Source organism: Aquila chrysaetos, chromosome 21, assembly GCF_900496995.4.
Source record: "Aquila chrysaetos chrysaetos chromosome 21, bAquChr1.4, whole genome shotgun sequence".
In the NCBI taxonomy this organism is placed as follows: domain Eukaryota; kingdom Metazoa; phylum Chordata; class Aves; order Accipitriformes; family Accipitridae; genus Aquila; species Aquila chrysaetos.
This window is the reverse complement of record NC_044024.1, coordinates 11,179,728-11,201,262: the sequence shown is the minus strand read 5'-3', so window position 1 is coordinate 11,201,262 and position 21,535 is coordinate 11,179,728. Positions and strand designations below refer to the sequence as shown.

General features: G+C 56.3%; 1 protein-coding gene across 11 annotated transcripts in view; it reads right to left on the bottom strand.

Moving 5' to 3' along the window:
* Positions 1-21,535, bottom strand: part of DLG3 (discs large MAGUK scaffold protein 3) — an 80,742-nt gene that overhangs the window by 35,575 nt on the left and 23,632 nt on the right. For 6 of the 11 annotated variants that reach the window (XR_003920940.1, XM_029997372.1, XM_041118956.1 and 3 more), the window contains exon 5: positions 5,352-5,405. Coding sequence is in view for 10 of the 11 variants with exons in the window: in XM_029997372.1 (XP_029853232.1) it covers positions 5,352-5,405 (54 nt within the window). In the remaining variant the exon portion in view is untranslated. Of the gene's footprint in view, positions 1-5,351; positions 5,406-19,047; positions 19,486-21,535 lie in introns of those variants that run through there. The other 5 variants (XM_029997370.2, XM_029997368.2, XM_029997367.2 and 2 more) reach the window with 5 other exon arrangements.

Below are 21,535 nucleotides of genomic sequence, written 5' to 3'. Positions count from 1 at the left end.
GGCCGCAGAGGAACAGCACATACATACCTACAGGATGGGGATGTGCAGAAAACTTTGACAATCTGTGAGCCGCGGAGAGAGCCAGCAGTGTGCGAGCCCCACCAAGCAAGCGGCTGCTGCTGGCAAGCACCCGGGGCACAGAGACACCCCGGCATGCAACCCCATCAGGCACCCTGCTGCTAGGCAGGTGAGTTTGGGGTATCCCCGCTCCGCAAATCTCAGGGCTGCCAATGCTGAGTGGTGTTTTGCATTGCTCCCTGAAAGCAAGCGGTGTTGGTGCTCGGCCAGCGTGGTGTGTGCTGGGAGCAGCCTGCTCCAGCCGTGCACGCTGGGGTCAGCCAGGCCTGACCATGAAGTTTTAGCTCCGATTATGTTTCCAAAATCCATGCAACAGAATGCCAGTTAATTGCATAAGGAAGCCAAATGGAGAACTTAATATATACCACGTAACCAAGGGAACAAGCCAACAAAGCAAACGTTCCAGCGTCAGAAAATTGAATACCAGTCACTCACTGATGGCAAAACCTCCCTGTGGCACCCACCGGAGCTGCTGTGACCTGGCTTTGCTGCAGGCTGTTCCCACTCTCCTTCACCAGTGCCCTGTGCTCCTCCTCAGCTCCTGTTTGGGACCACTTCAGTGCTACGGGCTTGGTGGGGGGATGCCTTGCTCCACCGCACCTGGGCAAGGAGAGCACACCCCAACCTGCTCCTGCCTCTCCATGTAATGCCTGCAGAGCCGATGGGGGTGTCGGGCGTTAATTAGCTGTTCCCAGCTTATCCCGATCCTAAGCACTGTCTGATTTCTCATGGAAAAGAGTAACGGTATTTCTTTTCCAAGCCCTTCCCACACAATAAGCTCACCTGAGAGCTCAGGAAGAGGCCCCCTTCACTGGCCTTCACTTCCCTTTCGTGTTTTGAGCAGCAAGGAAATAGTTAGCGATGATGACATTTAAATCATCAACAGAAGGCTGCAGAGTTAACACTCATTTGATAAACAGAAGAGCACACACCTTCCAGAGCTACTGCAAGCTGTCTGCCGGCTCTGCCGGCCAACACCGCACCAGCGCACGTGGAACGCACTTTGCAATTTGCTAGAGAGTCAGGATTTGGGTTTTTTTGAATTTTTTTAAATAAAAAAAGGGGGGCAATTTAGGAGACTAAGATGGGGTTCCTCAAACTCAACCCAAATAGCCCACCAGACTGCAAGAGGAGCTAACCTACAGGAAGGATAATACTGGCTGCAGCCACTTTTGGAGGAGGATCTAGGACATATCTTGTGGTTAGGACACGATGGGGACAGGCACTGTGACTTGGTGGTGGAGCAGCCGTGTACCGACTTAATGAAGAGAGTGAAGGCTGGAGGGTCAGCCCTCGGCGGTGCAAGCCGGACCTGAGGGAGGAGGGCGCCTGGCGATGCCCCACACCTGCCCCAGCAAGGGGAAAGGAGAGCAGCCCCGTGCTGGGGCAGCGGGTGTGATGGGCACCTCCCCTGCTGGCACAGGCACGGGTAGTGCTGGCAAGGGAGAGCTCTCTCTGCCTGCACATGGCAGGGGGCCCAGAGAAAATAGGTCAAGAGCTCCCTCCCTTCACCTCCCTGCATCCACGCTGCCTTGACGCAGCACCAAGACCTACCAACTCACTTCCAGCTAACCCCTGGCCTCAACCCCCTTGCATGAGTTGCCCACGGTGTTGGCCCTGTGCTCAGAGTAAATAAATGCCATATTTCTGGCCAGCCTTTTGCCAGAGGGCCATAGGGATGAGTCTGCTGAGCTTGGGCAGAGGGAAGGGGTTTGAAGCCTGACAGCCCCAGCACACAGCTGGGAGGGCTCCGCAGCCACGCCGTCTGTGCGAACTGGCAGTGGGACATGCCACCACCAGCGCTTGGGACCAAAGTGTGAGGGTGGCAGTTTAGTTTTGATTTTTTCTGTTTTTTTTCAGGCTTAAAAGCAAGTTTTGCCCTGCTCAAAGGCACTGGACCATGGTGGCCGTCTCTGCTGCATGCCACCAGTGACCATGGCTGGGGACCCTGGCAGCAGAGTCAGCGCTGCACAAGGAGGTTGCCTCTGTGCTCACCGGTGGCAGAGCCCGGGGCTCCCATGGTGCTCAACGACCAGGATCAGGCCTGGGAAGCACTTAGCTTCCTCAGACCTGGCTTCTAGAGGCTGAGAAGGTGGTGGCACCTTACTGCCAGGCAGTGGGGCACCAAAGGAAGGCTCCAAGGACCCAGGCTATGAAACCTTCAACTCCTCAAGGACTTTGGAGTGACCTACCCTGCTCACTTTGTGACCGCCTGGCAGCAGTCGCCATGCGCCCTGGACAGCAAGAAGTTGTTTCAGCTTCAGAGACGCAGCTCTGAAACGCAGAGACCCCATCTGCCATGGGAACTGTGCTTTGGATGCTCCATCTCCCTGCTATGGACCTGCTGGGCAAAATACACCAAGGGGTGAAACTGTTAACAACAACCTGGAGCTGGCATGGGTGATCCCCCCTGGCTCCTGTCCTTACCTTTCAAGGGATGCTTTTACTACAGCAGGAATTCTATAAGAATTTATTTCGGGTTTTACACCCTGGGGGTGCTGGGCTCTGCACAAGCTGCAGGCAGCAGAGCTGAGCCCCGGCCCCGGTGGTGAGTGGGACCCAGTGCTGCAGCTCGTACTTTACAGTGCTGCTGGTGCCACATGCTCTTGGGGATGGAGGTGGGTGGACAGAGAGATTGAAATGTGGAGCAGACTTCTTGATAAACAGCCGGGGCCAAATTCAGCCCAGCAGCTAGTCCAATGCAATCAATGGAGCTAGAACAGGAAGGAACTAGACTACATCCATCTGTTTATCATTAAGGAAAGCATTGAATAGTTAAGTAATTAAAGACTGGAAGATGTGACTTTAACCCTTCCAAATACATACTGTACCAACAGGCTTCAGCTTTCAGGTTTGTAAAAAGACATGCTTCCAGATTTGCCATTTTGGTGTGCTCTTCTGCAGCAAGCCCTGGTGTGGCTCCTTTGCTGACCTGGGAAACGGCCAAACGGGAGGTTTTGGGGTGTTTTCCCTGGAGCCTGAGGAGCCCGGCACCCCTGAGAAGGAAAGGACGGAGCAGGGCTCGTTTCTGTGCTGGTATGATATGAAGTAGAAGGCAAGAGGGTTTCCAGGCTGGAAGCTGAGAGGAACCAAAGTCAGGTGTCTCCCCTGCCCTGGGCACGGGCCCCTCCGGGCACCCCGCTGGTGGCACATGCCTGGGCATGGGGCTGGTGGTCCCTGCTCCGCCCAGCAGACAACAGCCACAACCTGCGCCTTCCTTTGGACCGCCACAGGGCAGTTCCCCCCCGGCATGTGCTGCTGGGGTTGGTTGGATAGATAGGTTAGGTGACTGCCATCCCCAGGGTGATGCTGGTGCCTGCCAGGGGTGCAAAGCACCCCCCAAAACCCAGCCAAACCCACCCCAGGGGCTGCAGGAAGGGATCTCCCACCCAGCACAGCAAGAAGGAGCTGCGGCCAAGGCACAGGGAGAAGGGGCAGATGGGGATGTGGAGCTAACGAGGTGGAAGGAAAGGGGGTGGGAGGGATATGGAGTTAATGAGATGGGGTAGGGGGAGGCAGCCAGGAGGGCAGGAAAGTGTCATGCACTGTAATGGGAGGAGGCGGCCGCTGGCCCCATGGGCGGGCTCCCTGCTGCTGGCTTCTGCAGGGCTTGGGAGCCTGCCTGGGGTGAAAGAGCTTGTCCTTGGCCCTTGGGCTCACCTCTCACTGCCCTTGGGCACACAGGCAGGGAGGAGGGACAGGCACGGCTGGAGCCTGGCAAAGGATGTGGAGCTGGTGGCTGCAATGGTGAGCAGGCAATGTTCCTCCAAGGGAGGGAGGGTACAAAACAGACGTGAAAGCAGACTTTCTATCCAGGAATACCTCCCTGCCCTGCCCACAGCACACCCCTCACTTGCCTCAGTCCAACCTTGCGGTGTGTCCTTCCCTTCCAGGAGACATCGCCCTTTTTCCAGTTCCCTGTAGAACGGCACCAGGCGGGTGAGTGCAGAGAGCAGGCTGCAACATGGCACTGCCTTGCAGCTGCGGTGCCCAGCACACTGCGAGAAGCCTCCAACCCCACAAACACCCTGCCATGCCATGCGTTTGGAGAAGGAAACCTTTGGGGACAGCAACTGTCTTCTGCCACGTTCATACAAGGCTGCTGGACCCAGGACCACCACACAGAGAGGCACCACCGCCTTCCTCCCCAGTGCCAGGTGACTTTGGTTCAGCACCCAAGGCATCATTAAACCATACAGCCAGGGTGGCAGAGGTCTCAGCTGGTCTTCCCTTCCTTTTCATAGCTCTGCCCAACCAGCCCAGCACAGCTCTGATGGACACTGACCCCACTACAGGCCGTGGGCTGAGATCTAAGGAAGGTTCAACCACCAGAAGTCACCTGCAGCCCTCCACCACGACTCCAAAGACAAACCAACCCCAGCTCTGAGTCCTGGTGCCACTTCATTAGTGTGGAAGGCAGCTGAAATTTGCTGCATCAGAAGAAAACCAGGTGCAAAGCACCCAGCCCTGGCAAGCTGTCAACTGAGCTCCCTTTGGGGAAAAAAAGGGGAGCACCCCACGAGCATGGAGCCAGTGCTGCAGAAATCAACGTTGGCCACCCTGCTCCCTCCATCCCCCCCAGCAGGAATGATTTGCAAATGTTCTGGGAAGGGATGCAGCAGTGCGCAAACCCTCTCTGCAACAAACCAAGGAGGATTAGCTTTATACTACACCAAGAGTGCCAAATGCACTGTGGCTGCAAACACTCACAGTTACCAAGCACTGCTCAGCTGCTGGCAGCCTTCACTGGGAAAGGAGCAGCATCTCATGGGTCCTGCTGCCCTGAGGACCAGCAGGTGCAATGCCAGCAAGCGCCTGGAGAGCCCTGCCTCCCTCCTGAGGGGCCAGGGCTGCCAAAGGGGGCTGAGGCAGAGCAGGAAGATAAGGGATGCCCCAGCAAAGCCTCACAGCCACTCTGCATGGGACACTGAGGAAATGGCTGTGTTGGTAACACTGAACGCAGCCAGCCCCGCTCCCCCTGCTCCTCTGATGCCTGCTTACGCCACAGTGTGCCCCTCTGAGTGCCTCCTGCCTTGTACCCTTCCTGTGCTGGAGTCCCCAGCATCACTTGCTGCTAGCCTTGGCTCTGCTCGGCATCACCCAGCCCCAGTGAGGTTTGGGGGTGAGATGTGCTGTGGGGACATGGCACAGGAATCAGGCTCCTCTGCCACCTCACCAGGGCCTCCTTGGGCTGGAGGAGCCTCTCCTGCACTGCCGAGCAGGGAAAATGCACCACTTGTTCAAAGGAAGCAAAACAAAACCAGGAGACTTACAGAGAGCCCTTGTTCCAGCGAGTCTGTGTTCACGATAATGGGAGCAGGGCTGGCCTGTGAGGAGACAAAAGTGGGATGTCACCAAGCTAAGCAACGAACCCAGCCCTTAGTGGTGCACTGTCTCTCCCCTGGCTACGCCACCACAGACCCTCTGGGCCAGGCAGAAGAGAGTAATTCAGGAAGGGCTCTGCTCTTGTCCCTCCTCCAGGTGCACAACAGCCCTGGGACAGGAGCAAGGCCACAGCATGGCTCTTGGCATTGGTCCCCTCCTCAGGCCTGGTGTGTCCCAAACACCCCATGGCCTCAGCTACTGGGAAGGAGACAGGGAAGGCTGGAAACTCTCCCAGCCCCGGGCCAGAATTCCACCAGCACCAAAATTTACTTGCAATTCACATTACTGAGGGGTTAGGAAATAGAAGGAGGGATATATTGCCAGCAGGCCAGCCCTGAGGCCTTCAGGCACATTCCAGCAGCTGCTGCTGCCCCTCCTGAGCGTGGGGCCACCATGCCCCAGGGGAAGTGGCAGCGTTTGATCCCTCATCCTCATTACCCCTGGGGTAAACCCTCTGCTCGGCAGCCTCAGCTCATCCCCCGCACCACCACAAGCATCCCCCCTCTCTTGCAGGGCCCCCCATAAACCTCTCTCCGGGTGCCCCTCCTCCTGGACTGCCCTCTGCCCATTACCTCGTTGCACATGGAAGGAGGGACACACGTGCAGAGGGCAAGCGCAGACAGGACAAGGCAGGGACGAGGCCCTAAAGGGAGGGAGGCTCTCCCGGGAGAAGGGCACGGGGGAAGCTGCAGCGCCGGTGGCCGATGGGCCGGGGGCGGCCGTGGCCCCGAACGCCGCCCGCGGGGTCCCGCCGCGCCGGAGCTGTCCAGCGCCGCAACCTCCTGAAGGCGCGGTGCCCCGCGGAGCGCGCAGCGCAGCCCCTGCCCCCGGGAGCAACCCCTGCGGGCGCGGCTGCTGGGGCAAGGCACCCGGGGAAGGCGTTTGTCTCTGAGCGGGAGCGTTAGGGAGAAGCGGCAAAAAGTGGGAAATTTCAGATTAATTACAAGGCCGACGTTCCCCGCCTGCACGCGGCAGCAAGTGGTGCAAAACCTGGAAGGTCGGGGTGAGTCGGGATTTGCATCATCGTCCAAGGCTCGTGTGGAGAACAACAGCCAGAGCGAGACGGGGAAACGCTAAGAGACATAAACTACAAGGGGAGGTGAATGCTCCGCCTTAGGGCATCAGAAACATCAGTCAGGGTCAGGAGCAAGCAAGTCAAGGTGTGGGCTGGTGCAGCAATTAACAGGAACCACTGTCTGTCCAGTAACATGGGTGGTTGGATTGCACAGCCCAATGGCCTCTGTGAGGCTGTGATATCTTCACAGGAGCAGGCTACCTCCTCATTGCCCTCCTCTGGGTTTATATGCCCCCGACAGAAACCAACCTCCTCTCATAACCCAGCATGGCACTCCCCACCACTGCCTGTTTCAGTTGATCGTATTTCTCGACTTTCCATTCTCCTCATTTTGTAGGTGGGAGAGTTAGGGGTCAACCGGATTGTGGTTTAAATCTTGCCCTGAAATGTTCTGCTCTCCTATGGATGGAGCAGGAGGTAGTTAATTTGATTTATTCAGCTGCTTTCAGATCTTTCCTGCAGCTGTAACTATTGGTTACAAAACCATAGTTTTTATGGCAATTAATTCTCTAACTCAGGCAAATATGACCACTTCCAAGCACTCCTGCCAAACCCCTCCCCCACATATAAGAGAATCGCAATTTTCAGGTCCAGTGTCTTGGGATCTCCATAGCCCAGAAGCAATGTTAAGCTGGGAATATCCCCTCTCTGGCAGTACACAGTCCTTGTATTTAATCCAGATAATTTGTGAGATAGCATATATTAAACCTGGCACTGGCTTTTATTAGTCCCCAGTGCAATTCTAGGAAGGGATTCCACATTTCAAGGCAAAAAAGAAGCACTTCTACTGCCAGCAATTAACAAACGATGGATGTTTGAACCTTGATGTGCCAGAGGCCAGCTGTTATTAGATGAGTTTCCAGGAAGGATGCAGAAGAGGCAGCCTAAGTGAACGTAGCCCATCACGTGCCCCATGATTTATGACATGAATTCAACCCCACAAATGATGCTTTGGATCCCTCCCAGGCAGAAGTGCTGTGTATGATAATGTTATAGAGGCTTTTGCAGGTCCAGCCTGAGTCCTCCACTGAGCCCCGCTGCAGTCTCTTTGTTGAATTACTAATAGCCCACAAATCACACATCACATTGCCTTGCTCACACAGTGGTGAGGCCTAAGGACATATTTTGTCTAGCCTGCTCACTGCGCACTGAGCATCCTTCGCAGCCATTCCACACTAGTGATTTTTACATCTCAAAATACTGCTAGGAGCACAATTTCCCACTCAGGCTCCAGATGGGACCCAAGAGATGCCGAATGTGAGTGGCTGCTTAAAACAAAGTCACACATGGTCAGGAGGAATTCAGACCAGGAAATCCCCCCTTGCCTCCTGTGGCCAGCTATTCCAGCTACTACAAGAAATGTGTTTGGACATTAGCTCCGACTTCCACTTGCAAATATTCCAACATTTGCACCTTGCCTGTTCTACTGCAGAGTCACACAAGACCTAAGACTCAGAAATAAGCAGAGGGCCTGAAAATGAAAAGCCTCTGCTTCCCTCTGTCAGGCAGGTACATGTACCAAGCCCTCTGCTAGCCAAGGGAGAAGAGAGAACATCATCATTTTTTGCTGGGCAGCAGGAACGTGCTGGTGAATTAACCATGCCCTCAATTCTATAGGGAACAGTAAGTAATTTATGCCCTAAGGAGCAGGGGGTTGCTGCATGCATGGAGGAGAAGGAACAGGGCTGTGCATTCAGGTCACATTCAATGGAGGCTGTCAGATCTCTTCCATCTAAGCCGCTTCATCACACTATTGTTATTTACCAAGCTCTGTTTGTGCTTGAGGGGTTTACAAATGGAAAGAGAAGAGGTCCAAGCCCTACAGTGCTCATCCTATGGCAGCAGGACCACCAAAGCCCAGCAGAGCTGGAGGTGTCCTGAACTCTCTCCATCAGGCAGAGGCGCAAGGGGCTGCACAGATCCTTGGGCTCAGGGGCTGGAGGCTGCAGGGAAGGTGGGACTCAAGGAGGACCTTGGGGAGTGAGGGGGGTCGCTGCACACATGCAGAGATTGATCTAGGCGCAAAGCCAGCGAGGCAGAGGACAGCTGTTGGGAAAATCTGGGCAGCAACAGGAGTCAAAGGAAATAGCAGTGAAGGGGGGGTGAGGTTTGAAGGTCAGGATTCAAGAGCTCTCTGGTCTCACAGGGGCTGAGAGAAGCAGAGCCTCACATTCCCCTGTGTTGAGGCACCAGTGCTCAAGCACTACATGACGGTCCCAGTGGCAGCCACAGCCCAGGTGCTAAAGGAGAGGGCAGCAACCTGCCTCATGCAGCCCCCAGTGAAGGCCTGGCTCCCTGCAGAGGCCCAAGGAGAGCCTAGAGCCTGTCTGGGGGCAACTGCCTCTGGGGCTAAAGCCAGAAGGAGGCTGCGGGTCTGCACACAGGGCAGGAGGGACGTCTCCTCCCCAACAGCCTGCAGCCCACCCCGGGCTGGAACAATTCCCCTGCAGCATGTGCAGGGAGCAGCAAAACAGCCAGCAGCACTCAGACACACCTCAGGTGTAGGATGCGGCCTTTCAGAAACACCTTTAGATATCACCTCTGGGCAGTCATCTGAGAGGGACCGCCACCATTTGGGCTGTATTTCTAGTGGGTGACTGGCCTCAGCAGCCCAGGGGCACTAACACAGTCACCTGGGGGCAGCCAAGCCCCAAACACCTATAGGTATCACCCTTCACCTCCATTTCTGTTGTTGTCATCTGCTGGGCCAAAGGTAGGAATTGCAAAACATGACGATTTTCCAAAACTTCCAACCAAAAGAAAAGCTGCAATTAAATGCAAACAGAGGAGGTTCGTTAGCTTGCTTCCAAGGGTCTAGCCTTGCCCTGTGGCATTTCCCCAAAGACTGCTCTCAAGGCTGGCACACGGGAGCCGAGTGGGGAGACTCTGAACTGAAAGTTCAAGGTATTCTCTCCAGAGCTGAATTCCTGAAGCTTTGCAACAGCTCCACATCCTCCACAGAGTCAGCATGGGGGCCAGCCCACAGAGGTCAGGAATTAGGTACCTCCTCCAGACAGAATAAATGCGCTGCAGACATCCCAGGCCAATGGCAACAGGATTGTGCCCACATATAAACCCATTTCCATCTTAACTAGCAACAGGACTCAAACAGGAGCCTCCAGACCTGACAAATACCAGGCCTAACACACAGAACTGGTCTCCGCAGGAGGCCAGTGTGTCCTATGTGTCATGTAGTGAGGGATGCGCAGGACAGGGTGACTATTTGTGACTCTGGGCTAGTGCATGAGAAGCAAAGTACTAACTTAACTCCTTTGTTTCTCCAACTTTCCCTGATTGGATGAGAGTGAAAAGTCAATTTGCCTTTTAATATCCTTTGCTTCATACTGTCTGAGATGTAATAGTAACACTCAAAAGGAAATGGCTCTGGAAATAAGTGAAATTTAGTCTACATCCTTTTAAAAGCTCTCAGGGCCAGAGGCCAAGCAGGGAGATGCCCAACAGAAGCATCTAAACAGGGTGGACACAGTGGGCTGCTTGTAGCCTGGCTCCATCTGCTTTGATTTTTTTTTTTTTTTAAAGAGTGTTAAACTGTGGAGAAAGCTGTGCATTTACAGCTATGAAAGCAGCTGCTCTGTGGCAGGACCCCACAGTGCTGGGCACTAGCTGTGAACACGCAGGTACCAGCTCAGGGACGCCGAGGAGTGGTGCAATGCTGCCGTGGCAGCGGCGTCGGCTGCAGGATGCCTGGGCACCAACAGGGTCCCACTGATGGGGCAGGGAGTGGGTTTGCACCAAGCCAATGATTTAATTTCACAGGAGTGAGCCCAGGTCCTGCCAGTGTAGCACACATGGCAAGCCTGCGCTCACCGCCACTCACCCTGATAAGCACCGACACGCTCATCTGCTTCACACCAGACTTCCCTGCCCTTCGCACAGACGCTGGTTTTCCCAGTGCCGGGGCTGCCTCCTGCACCAACGTGGATCCCAACAAATAGCTGCCAAAAACATCACCTCCCAAAGCAGCTCAGATGACACAGCTCCTCCAGAGCAACCTGTGGGCACTTCTGAGGTCAAGGCAGGACAGAAACCCGCTCATGAGGCTCCCTGCACCGAAGGCAAGGGAGGGGATGAGCCCCGGCTCTGCCCCTGCCAGAGGGCTGGTGCACGGAGTAGAGAGGTGCTGGCAGTGTCCCTCCAGGCTGCTCTGAATCCCCACCCCCGATACCTGCACACCTACAGACCCCCTCGGCTTTCACCTGGCCACGCCCAGGGAAGCCTCTTCACAGACCTCCCATTAAGAAATGATGCACGGCACATCCCTTCCCAGACTGAAGCCTGGCTCCCAGCTGGCCCACAAGATGTAGGGCTTTTCCTACAGCTTAATACCAAATCCATGCTTTGGCCTTCCTATCCCTTCCCTTCTCAACGGGAGAGGTACCACACTGCTGCCAGAGGCTGGTCCCCTTCTCACAGCTCCCTGCGCTCACCTCTTTTTGCCTTCAGAGGCTCTTTACATGGTGGCCAGAGTGGAGGGTACTTGGGAGCATCAGAGGGCTGCAGAGTCCCACGGGAGAGCTGCATTCCTCAGGGCTCCCACAGGCTTGGATGGGGAAAGGGAGCAAAAGAAAACTGAGGCTGGTAACTTCTGGAAGCTGAAGAATTTCATGGCCAGAGATGAGTCTCCCTTCCCTTTAACTGGCTGGACAAAATAACTCTCTTTGCATGTTTTCTCACCCACTGCAAGAGCAACCTGGTGGGTGACACTGTTTGGGCAGGGGGAGGCACACACCACCCAACAGTGTGCCTGCACGAAGGGGAGCGACAGGCTGAGCCTGACCCCATACCTTCCTTTTGCACAGCTCAAAATGTGGCATAAACAACATAGGAAATGATGCCAGGGCTGACTATGGAGCTTGCAGGTGCCCAGACACCCTGTGTTGGTCCTGACTAGCCAGGCAGGGCTACTGCCCATGCCCCTGTGCTTGGCTCCCAGCCAGTGTGGTGGCCCGTGGGTGAAAGCAGCCCTCCTCTCCAGGCTGCCACTGGGAGACATCAGAACTGGGCCGTTTCGGTGGTGTGAGCAGGCTCCAGGGCCACAGTGGCAGAGCCCCTGCCCCTCAGCTGCACCTCGGCACTGGCTCAAAGCACCACGGCCATCCGGAAACAGGGAACGCAGGATTTGAAAGGTCCCTGGTCACAAGGATCTTTGGCAAAGCCGCTGAAGTGCCCAAAGTGTAATGTGAACACAAGCAGCTACTGAGGGTTTAATCTTTGTTTTGGTGCCTTTTTTTTTTAAAGGGTAAGCTTAAATAGGGACTGGAAAAAGCCTTCACTCAGTGGAGAAGGAAGAAAGCTTCCCCAAACAGAAGCTCTGTGGAGTCTAAGTTTCCATTTAGAAACCATTAAGGCCAGTGTGTTCATACTTGAAAGTTAGACATCCTGTTCCAGGCTCAGCCCACTAAAATAAGTGACCCAATTTGCAGAGGTGCTGGGCTCCGGTAGCTTCCCTCTGACCTGGTGGTACCAAATAAAATTGACTCAATTCCTTTTTTCACAGGAAGAGTTATTATCATCTGAAAGACTCACATGCTTTTTCCCCCCCTCTCAGACAAATATATATGTACAGAGAAAAAAAAAGAGTGAATAATGGACAGTGTTAAAATAAAGATTTCTTTGGTCCCTGGGATTCAAATATCCTATTTTCTTCTATTCAGTAAGTTCCAGTGCACACCAAGTTACAAAGTGTTAAGAAACATGTTTCTGTGGGACAAAAGCAAACCAAGATCCATCAACAGAGCCTCATACTAAATTCCAGTTAATGCAAAGGTGACAAGAGGGTATTTAGGGCCTGGTCGAGGGTGCCCGGAAGCACAACGTGTCCCCAAAAATAATTACACCCTCTGAGCAGTCCTTCAGCAAGCCCCATCCAAGTGAGCTTCTGCAGACTGAACTGTGAACTTCATTTCAAATTCACGTATTCTGAACTTGTTAAACACTGTATTAAAAGTTTTCATCCCCAAGTCCCTGATATATGTTCATAGCATATTGTTGGATTTGCAATGAGGGCCCTTGAGGGTTCCCTGTACCATCCCATCTTTGCATGTGTTAAAACCAGCTGTGAGCATTAGCACAGCCCATTGCACCTGCAGCACTGGCACGACCTTACAGCAAGCATTAAGCCCATTCCCGAATCACAGCTGCAATGCCAAGCCAGAGATGCACCGTCCCTCCTGCCAGCGTGTGGGGATTGGGATGGCAGGCAGAGCCCCCATGCCCCAACCACACCAAGCTCCTCATGCCCCAGTGCAGACTGGTGCTGGACCTGCTCTCTTCCAGGACCCAGAGACCACGGTCCCCTCGGAGAGCATCCTGCATGGGCCTGTGCACCGCAGGCACCCAGCACATAGCCATGGCCGTGGCTGATTATGGCCTGATTAGTCTTAATGACTTCCTCTCTCTAAATGAGCATTCACAGCTAAGGAAGGAGTGGAAGATCCTCTCCTCCCATCACGGCATACAAAGCACTGAGGGGCTTACCCGAACGACGCAACCCTCCAGGGACAATGACAGCTTCTCCTTCACTTCCACCTCTCACCCACCTCTACACTCAGGGTACCCAGACAGGACCTCTGGTACGGCCATCCCCTGGGTTTCCTTCTCATGCAACGTCCCATGGGACCCTCCTACCTCGAGCACACCCTGAGGACAGCTGGCAGATCCCCACTGAATCCCCAGAACTGGTCAGGACTGGGCTCAGGCAGGTCCCAGCCATGTGACACCCAAAATCATGGGGGAAGAGCCAGGTGGAAAGTGCAGCCATGGGGGCACTGAGAGCATCCCTCCAGCAGGGGCGAGGGCAAGTGCTGCTGTGGTGGAGGCTGAAGGTCTTCCTGCCACCCCCAGGTTCTTCACGAGGAGCCAACTCCTGCACATGGCTACATCCCTGCTGAAACCTGCCCATGCTTGGCCCTGGTTGCCTCACCAACGCGCTCTCCTCCTCCTTTGGCAATGTGGCAGGGCCACATTGTCCTGTTTTTGGTGGGTACTTTCCTCTTCTTACACGTTGCACTGATGGGGTCTCTCCCACCTATGTGGCTTCACACGCTGCCTTTACAGCAGCAGCTACTTCTCTACTACAGCCAGTTTGGACACCAGCTGCAGTGCCTCTCCGTGTGCTGCTCCTGGGGTCCCTCCGGCAGCTCAACACCCCAAAACCAGCAGCAGGGTGCAGCTCCAGGGCTGCAGTCTGCGCATCTGGGCTGGCTGGCAGGCAGCAGTTGGTAATCCGGCTGGAGAGGAGCTAAGCTCAGTCCTTCAACTCCCTTCTCTAATTCCAATGTTATCCCTTACCGTATTAATGGGATGTGTTGGAAGGGTCAGCAAGCACAAGTGCACAGCCCCTGTCTGAGGAATTCACAGGCTCAAGGGAAGGGGGAAAAGTCTTACAGGTGAATAAAGAAACCAAGGAGACAAACGTCCTCAGCTGTCCACTCCTAAATGAACTTGAGATGTTTTGGGAAGGAGCACTAACAACATCTGACCCTCCTCAGCCTGGTCCAGGGGATGGGCAACAGCAGGACATGGGATGCCTCAGGGTGGGCAAGGGGAACTGGCTCACCCAGCATCTGGGTGTTAAGGCATAAGTTTCCCCAGGAGATGCACAGGGAGGAGAAATGACTTTATAAAGCATTAACTGGGCCTTGGTTCCAGCTGGCAATAGGAAAGGAAGGTCAAGACCATCAGAAATATTGGCTGCCTCCCAGGTCTGTGGGGCAAGGGGCCGAGGGCGGGTGTGAGGCTGGGTTTGGGGGAAGGAGAGCAGCTCAGCGCCTGGTTATAGCAACTCAACTGGGTGATGATGGCAGGATCACCAGACAGAGATGCCCAAGAAACAAGCTGAGAGGTGAAATCAGATGGAGGGAGATATATCAGGAACAGACACGCAGATTTACACATCGTGAGTGAGGAGGTGACAAACAGGTCTGTGGGATGGGAATCAAACTCTCACAATGAGGGCGTGGAGTGCGATGAGGAATGGTGGAGAGGGAAGACCCTCTTGGGACTCCGGCTGGCAGGAGGACATGCTGGAAGAGATGCTGGAGGTGGAGGGAAGGCAGGGGGGCCACCAGTGACCGGAGAGCAGGGGCCAAGCAGATGGATGGGGTCAGGGACAGACAAGGACCGCATTCAGCGACAGAGCCAGACGTGAAGGGCAAGTTTCACTACAGTTGTATCTACATCTAGGTTGCCAAAAATACCTTTCACAGATTGGCTGTCTTTAATTAAAAGGACTCCTGGCACGATGCAGAGCTCGCCCTGCCATGCAGGGCTCTGCGTGGATGCTCTGCGGGGGGACTTTCCCATGGGGTGGCTTCTCTCTGCCCATGTCCTTCTGCGCCCTGCCAGCACCGGGCAGGTCAGGCAGTGGTGCTTCCCCCAAAAGCCCCTCCACGGCACAGGCACAGAGCAAAGGAGGAAAACTTCACCCCCTTCCTGTTTTGGCTTCTCCCCTTCCCCCTAAACACAGAGAATGCCTTCCTCCTCTCTCCTCCTCCACCTTTCAGTGCAAAGATTTAGCTAATTTCTTCTATGAATAGCACAGGAGTAGCCATAGCAACATCACCCTGCCAACCTCACCACCTCCACTGCCTCCGTGTCCCCGGCACCCTGTTCCTCTCACCCTCCCTCGCACCTCCCCAGGGAACATCTGGGGCTTCAGCCATTTCCCACGAAGGAACCCGCGTTTGGCTTCCCACCTGCCCCATTGGCGTTCTCCCTCCTTCCTTCCAGCCATGCCTGCCTGTCGCTCAGAAACCCAGCCTGGACCCGCCACAGCCTCCCCAAGCTCCTTCCTCCTCCCCGCGCCGCCATGCCCCAAGAGTCAGGAGCCCCAAATCCAGCAGCATCCAAAGGCTCGGCAAAGGCTGGTACTTCCACCAAGACATGCTGCCCTGTGTCCACCTACTCCAGATAATTCCCTAGTGCACGGGAGGAACTATAACAAGCAATTTTTGTGCGTGGAAAAACACCACCTTCAGTGAAATACTCACTGCTGAAGACAGGCAGGGAGGACCTGTGCCCTTCTTCCACCTGCTTGGCCATGAAATGCTTCTCCTGGGGGGGCCACGCAAGCCCAGCATGCTCTGGGCACTTGCAGGTGGTCAGGGACTCGTTGTGATGCTGGTCTAACCCCCCTCTGCATCCTCCTGACTCCCCAAGAGGGAGAAAGGGGGCACAGGAAGGGGGGGACAGCAGGACAACACATTTCTGGCCAAGCAGAACCAGCCAATGTGGGGCAGGGTGCCCAGGGGTGAAGGGCACTTCCGAACCACATGCCTGGGAGCTGCACTGCCCCGGACCTCTTCCCCAGCCACCCCAAATGCACATGAAAACGCTGGTGAGACCCTTAGGACCTCCATGGGGGGCCCCACTCTGGCCACCATGCCTGGCACCAGGGACCTCGGGGTGAACTAAGCCACAGGGCTAGACCTTCCCTGTGGGAGGGAAAGGTGCTGGCTGCTGCTGGATCCTCAGCGCAGGGAGCAGCGCTGGAGAAGGGGCTCGGGCACGGCCGGGCAGCTCAGCACTCCTCTCCTGAGAGTCCGTGGGCGTCACTGTGCAGGGGAGAGGAGGGGGTTGAGCGCTCTGCTCCTCTAGTGCTGCGCATCAAGGATGCTTCCCTGGATCATGCTGCCATTCCTCCCCCGAAGCCGGGAGTCCTCCTCTCACCCCAGTCTGGCAGGGGAGGACTCGGAGTCCTCCACCAGCAAGCAATGGGGGACGAGGAGGGCGCAGGGCCAGCCGGAGGGATGGTGATGGGAACAATGGAGGACATAAGTGACAACAAGTGCAGGGAGCGGGCACTAATGAACAGGGAACATGGATAGATAAGGGAGAAGAAATGGAAGAGATCTCAAAGGGGAGAAGAAAAGCAAAGCAAAAAGAAATGAGAAACCCAGAGCTCAGAGATTTCCTCCCTCCCTATGGTCTGGATTAGGGGTTTTCAGTTACTGGCATTGCCTGAGGAAGCTAATTTGTGTCCTAGAGAAGGGGATAGGCAAGAGAAGAGAATTGACAGGGCACCGGAGCTGGGAGGAGGTACAGGTTGATGTTGGGACCGTGCCGTGTGTTGGGCAGCACGTGTGGCCATGTCTCACATGCCACGGAGCTGCACACGGGGTCTGTGAGTACGCGTGATGTCAGAGAACATACACCACCATATGCAACCGTGAGCACATTTCCAATGTCAGAGCATCCACACATGGCAGCCACACCAGCACACGCAGGTGGTGCACGCTCTCCTCTGCTTGTGTGAAGAAGCAAGGGGAGTAAAAAGGCTTAAATGAGAGGTGGTGAAGCTCCTCAAGAGGTGAACAGATCCCTGCTTTCCCGGGGAAGCCTCCTGGCCTGCACACCCCTTCCCACCTCTGCTGCTGGAAGTGCTTCCAGGGACAGGGAGCTCATTTAAAGGGGCAGCCCTGAAAAATGGCAGCCCTGCCTCTAGCCGAGGCTCTCGAGGACGCAGAGGCTGCCTCCTCAGCTCCTGCGAAGGAGACTAGCTTCACACCCACAGCATCCAGCCAAATCTACTCAAAGTCCAACATCTCCCAGCCTCCCAGAGCCAAACCCATCTGCCTGGGCACAAGCCATGCCCAGCTGTTTCCATTATACCACCTTTTGTCCCTCTGCCCACCACTGGGCTGGGAAGAACACGGATTCCTGACGGTTCAGGCACTTTGCACCCTCGGATCAGAAGGGGAGCATTGCTGAGGTATTTGATGCAAAGCTTTACTCATTGCATACATTTGCTACACACCACGGAGCAATCCTGCCTGCTCCGATACAGGCAGTGCACATACCACACACGTCATATTCTACATGCGGACCCCGTTATGCTCACGTAGCCTCACACACTGGCATCCTCTGTTGCTTGCAATGCCGCGAGAAGCTTTTGATCCTCCCCCCCATCTTCAGAAAGGCTAAGGCTGAGCAGAGACTCCCAACATGGACTTTCAGAGCAGCCCAAGCCCTGGGGCTTCATGGCAGCACCACAAAGACACAATGATTTCTCTTCCACCATTGTAAAAACGTAAAAGGCTCCCCTGCCCAGCCTGCCAGGGCAGCAATGCAGCTGGCATCGCTTCCTTCCCAGCCTGCTTGCAATCATCTTATCAGGAACCCTGGGCTGGACCTTTCATGCAAGTAGGAGTGGAAAGGAGGGAACAGACATGCTTCAATTCCCTGCTCCTACCCAGCTCCCCGAGCTTGCTGCTCTGAATGCAGGGAAGGAAAGAGATAGCAAAGGAAAGATGGGAGAATGCTTGCCAGGAATCAGCAGGCGAGAGAGAGCCGAGGCTGATTTTGATGCAGAGAGTGGCAGAGAAAGAGACAGAAAGCAGGACCAGGCTAATAGCAAGGTGGCTGGGTTTTTGGGTCCTTTCTGTAAAGATCATCTGAGCGTATCAGCTTTGAATCTAATTATTTCAACCAGAGCTACAGACTGAGACAGTAATGAAGAAAAAACGGGAAGGGAAGAAGAGGGTTGTGTTTTCTGAGGGGAAAGGAGGAGAGAATTCCCATTGATTCCCATGTGTCTGCCTGCTACAGTGTCTTGAAATAATAATTAGAAGGATCAATAAGAAATCATGTGAGGTTTGGAGATAATGAATGAAAGAGGCAGAAGAAGCAAATTGAAATGCCTTTCTCTAAAGCAGGGTAAATTGTTTTTCAGGCAGGGTCTAGCCTCCATTTTAATGCTTTGCAAACAGATCCAACCATTTTCTAAGCTGGCTTGTGGGTTCAAAACAAGACTGGTCTCTCCATTCAGGGGAGAAAGAGAGAGACAGCCTGAGAATGGGTCCTGGAGGAGAACACTAACAAAATGAATGTGTGTGGGAAGAAATGGAAGCAGTGAAATGGGGCAAAATGCACACAGCATGCCAGCGACCAGAGCAGGGTTACGTAATAATTTGGGGGAGCAGGGACGTAGCAGCAGAGCAAGGAAACCACAACTCAAGGGAGAGTGGGTGCCAGTTGGGGAACGCTGGCAAGCGGCACCGCGAGCCCACGAGGCTGCCCAGCAGGCAGCGTGCCCCACGCCTGCTGAACACAGTATGATGGGATGCCCTCAACACTGCTGGGGCTTCAGGCAACAGCATCGTAAGCGGTGAGGACCTCGGGTGGGGTGTCTGAAAAACATCACGCCTGATGCCCGCCTTGTGCCGAGCGAGACCCAGCTGGCCCCGGGGAGGCTGCTCCGCTGCAGAGCTCCTGCCCTGGGCAAGACCACGGCACCCAGCCCGAGCGACAGCGATGCCAACCTGAGCGACGCCGGCGGCCAGCCCGAGCGACGACGATGGCCAACCTCAACAACGCTGGCGTCCAGCCCCAGCAACGCCAGCATCCACCCCGGCCGCCCGTGACGCCCCAGGGGTGACGCTGCACCCTGCCACGACCCCGCCGCTCTCCCTGGGTTACCCCCCGTCAGCCACCCGCCCCGTCCCATCCCATCCCGCACCGGGGAGCCGCTGCCCGGGGCTGGCCCGTACCTGCTCGTACCAGTCGCGGCTCGAACACGTGCACTCGGGCCACCAGCCCGGGCCGCTCCCGTTCACCTTGGGCGCGCTCTTCCCCGGCGGCGGCGGCTTCAACGCGGCGGGGTCGCGGGCGGGGGGCCCCAGCTTGGCCTTGCCGCGGGCAGCGGGCGCGGCCCCCCCGGGCGCGGGCAGGGTCTGCGAGCCGTAGCCGCCGTAGCCGTACTGCTCGTGCTGCCACTCGCCGTAGGAGGGGGGCTCCATGCGCCGCAGGGCCGCCATCCGCGTCACCTCGTAGCACTCGGGGCACTTGCAGCAGTGGTGGTGCTTGTGCATCGCTGCCCTCACACCATAGAGCCGGCAGGGAGGGAGGGAGGGAGGGAGGCGGCGCGGAAGGAGGGAGGGAGGGAGGGATGCTCGGGGGGCGGCAGCAGCCCCCGCCCCGCGCAAGGCGCGCCTGCCGCCTCCTCGCCCGCTCGGCGCCCCCGGCCCCGCGGGCGGGAGCGGGAGGAGGAGGAGGAGGAGGAGGAGGAGGAAGGGGCGGCGGGGGGGGGGGTGTTACAGCGCGGTGGTCTCCGCGGGGGCGCGCCACGGCATCGCCCGCAGGGCCGCTCAGTCCCGGGGCAGCGGCTCGGCGCGGCTCGGCTCCGCTGCACGGGGCGGCTCAGCCCGGTCCGGCGCGGCGCGGCTCGGCTCGGGAGCGCGGAGCGCGGCACCTGCGGCGGCGCGAAGCATCCCCCGCCCCCGCCGCGGCCAATCCGCGCCGGCGGAACCTCCGCGCCCCGCCCCGGCGAGGAGCGCGGGGGCGGGAGGGGGGACCGCTCACCGAGCGCCGCGGCCGCGCTTACCCCCACCGGCCGGGGCAGTTCCCCGGCGGGCGGTTCACAACCCGCGTGCCAGCAGCGGGCCCCGGGGAGTGCCCACGCTGTCGCCGCCGCTCCCCGGCAGCCCGCGCTGGCGGCATCCAGAAGGAACAGAAATCCTCCGCTCGGCAGCCTCACGCATCACCTGCGGCTACCCGCACCCCGTCCCCATGCCCAGACGCACCAGGCGGCTCTTGTGCAGCTCCGTTCCTCTAGCTCCTGCACGGCAGTGGGCAGCCCTGCCAGCTTCGTGGTTGACACCAAGAGGGGCTCACTTCGCATCAGCTGAGGTCCGCGCTGGAGTGTGAAATCATTTTTCCGGACCTGAACCGCGGTCACTAGCCTGGCAGCAGCATCTCTGCTGCATCCCCACGTCAGCTCTCACCCTGCTTTGCTGGAGATGTTGCCACACGCTCCAGCACAGCACCCTGGGGATGCTGCCATTGCCCAGTGAGCCACGGGTGCGTTGGGGGTGTAGAAACCCCAAGGGCCTTTGCTGGGCCTCCCACCTACTGCCATCAGGGGATGGTAAAAGCAGAGCTGAAATGCCTGCTGGTGCAGCAGGGCAAGGGCACTCCTCCCAGTGCAGCTCAGGCAGCCCCTCACCTCTTGCACTGAAGTGCCAGACTGGAAGAAGTTCAGAAGAGAGTCACGCAGACAAGTTGAAGGGTAGAAAGAAAAACCATTACAAAAAACCATATCTGACCCGTTAGAACCTGAAACCAGCCTCCTAATGTTTCAGGGTTGTAATAAACACCAGGGTGGGTGAAGAATTATTTGAAGAATTGGTATATAAATATGTAGAAGAGCAATGAAAGGGGCACGATAGGGCTCCTGCAGGATATGGATAAAGTAATGAGACAGAAGCAGGAGGGGGCCACAAGCTGAGCCACAAGATGGGGTGGTTCAACACCCCAATTCAGGCTGCAAGATCTGCAGGGTCCTACTGGCCTCATGCAGCCTGCGCAATAAGGCCCTGCTCACAAGCAGGGCTCTGGGAGCAAGAAGCGCATGACGGCCAGTCAGACAAATGCCCCTGCCCACTCACTCCTTGTTTCTTTAGCTCTTTAAATCACAATACAAAATTACTTCTACACTTGACCACCACAGGCAGAGGTGCTCCTGCAGTGTTTGCTCCAAAGTGGTCAAATCAAACAGTAGCTTCTGGGTGAAGGGGTGGGGGGGGCAGAAGACACTCCGTAATTGGGATCCACGTTGTCCCCAAGCCCCGTGGTCCCCGCTGCGGGGTGCAGAGCCTGTCCTCTCCAGCACTGCCTCCGCTTCATTGCCTCTGGGCCACTCAGGTTTCCTCTGTCACAGGATGGATGCTACGATCATGTGCTGCTCTGTGCTTAATGCCATGCAGAGGTGTTGTAGCTGAGATACATTACACTGAAATCTCCCCAGCTGCAAACGTAGGCCAGTCATAATGTTCCCAGACAAGCAAGTCTAGAGAGCCTGTCCCCACCATACTGGCCTCAAGCAGCTGAGGAGAGCAGTGCTGCTGAGCCCTTGGAAACAGCTTCACAGATCAGCCTCACCCTGCTGCTCTCAGGGGCTCTTGCTGACGAACAGTCAGTTATGGGACCTGGGTGCACTGTGGCACTGACCCAAAGACCCAGAAATGCAGCAAGATGAAG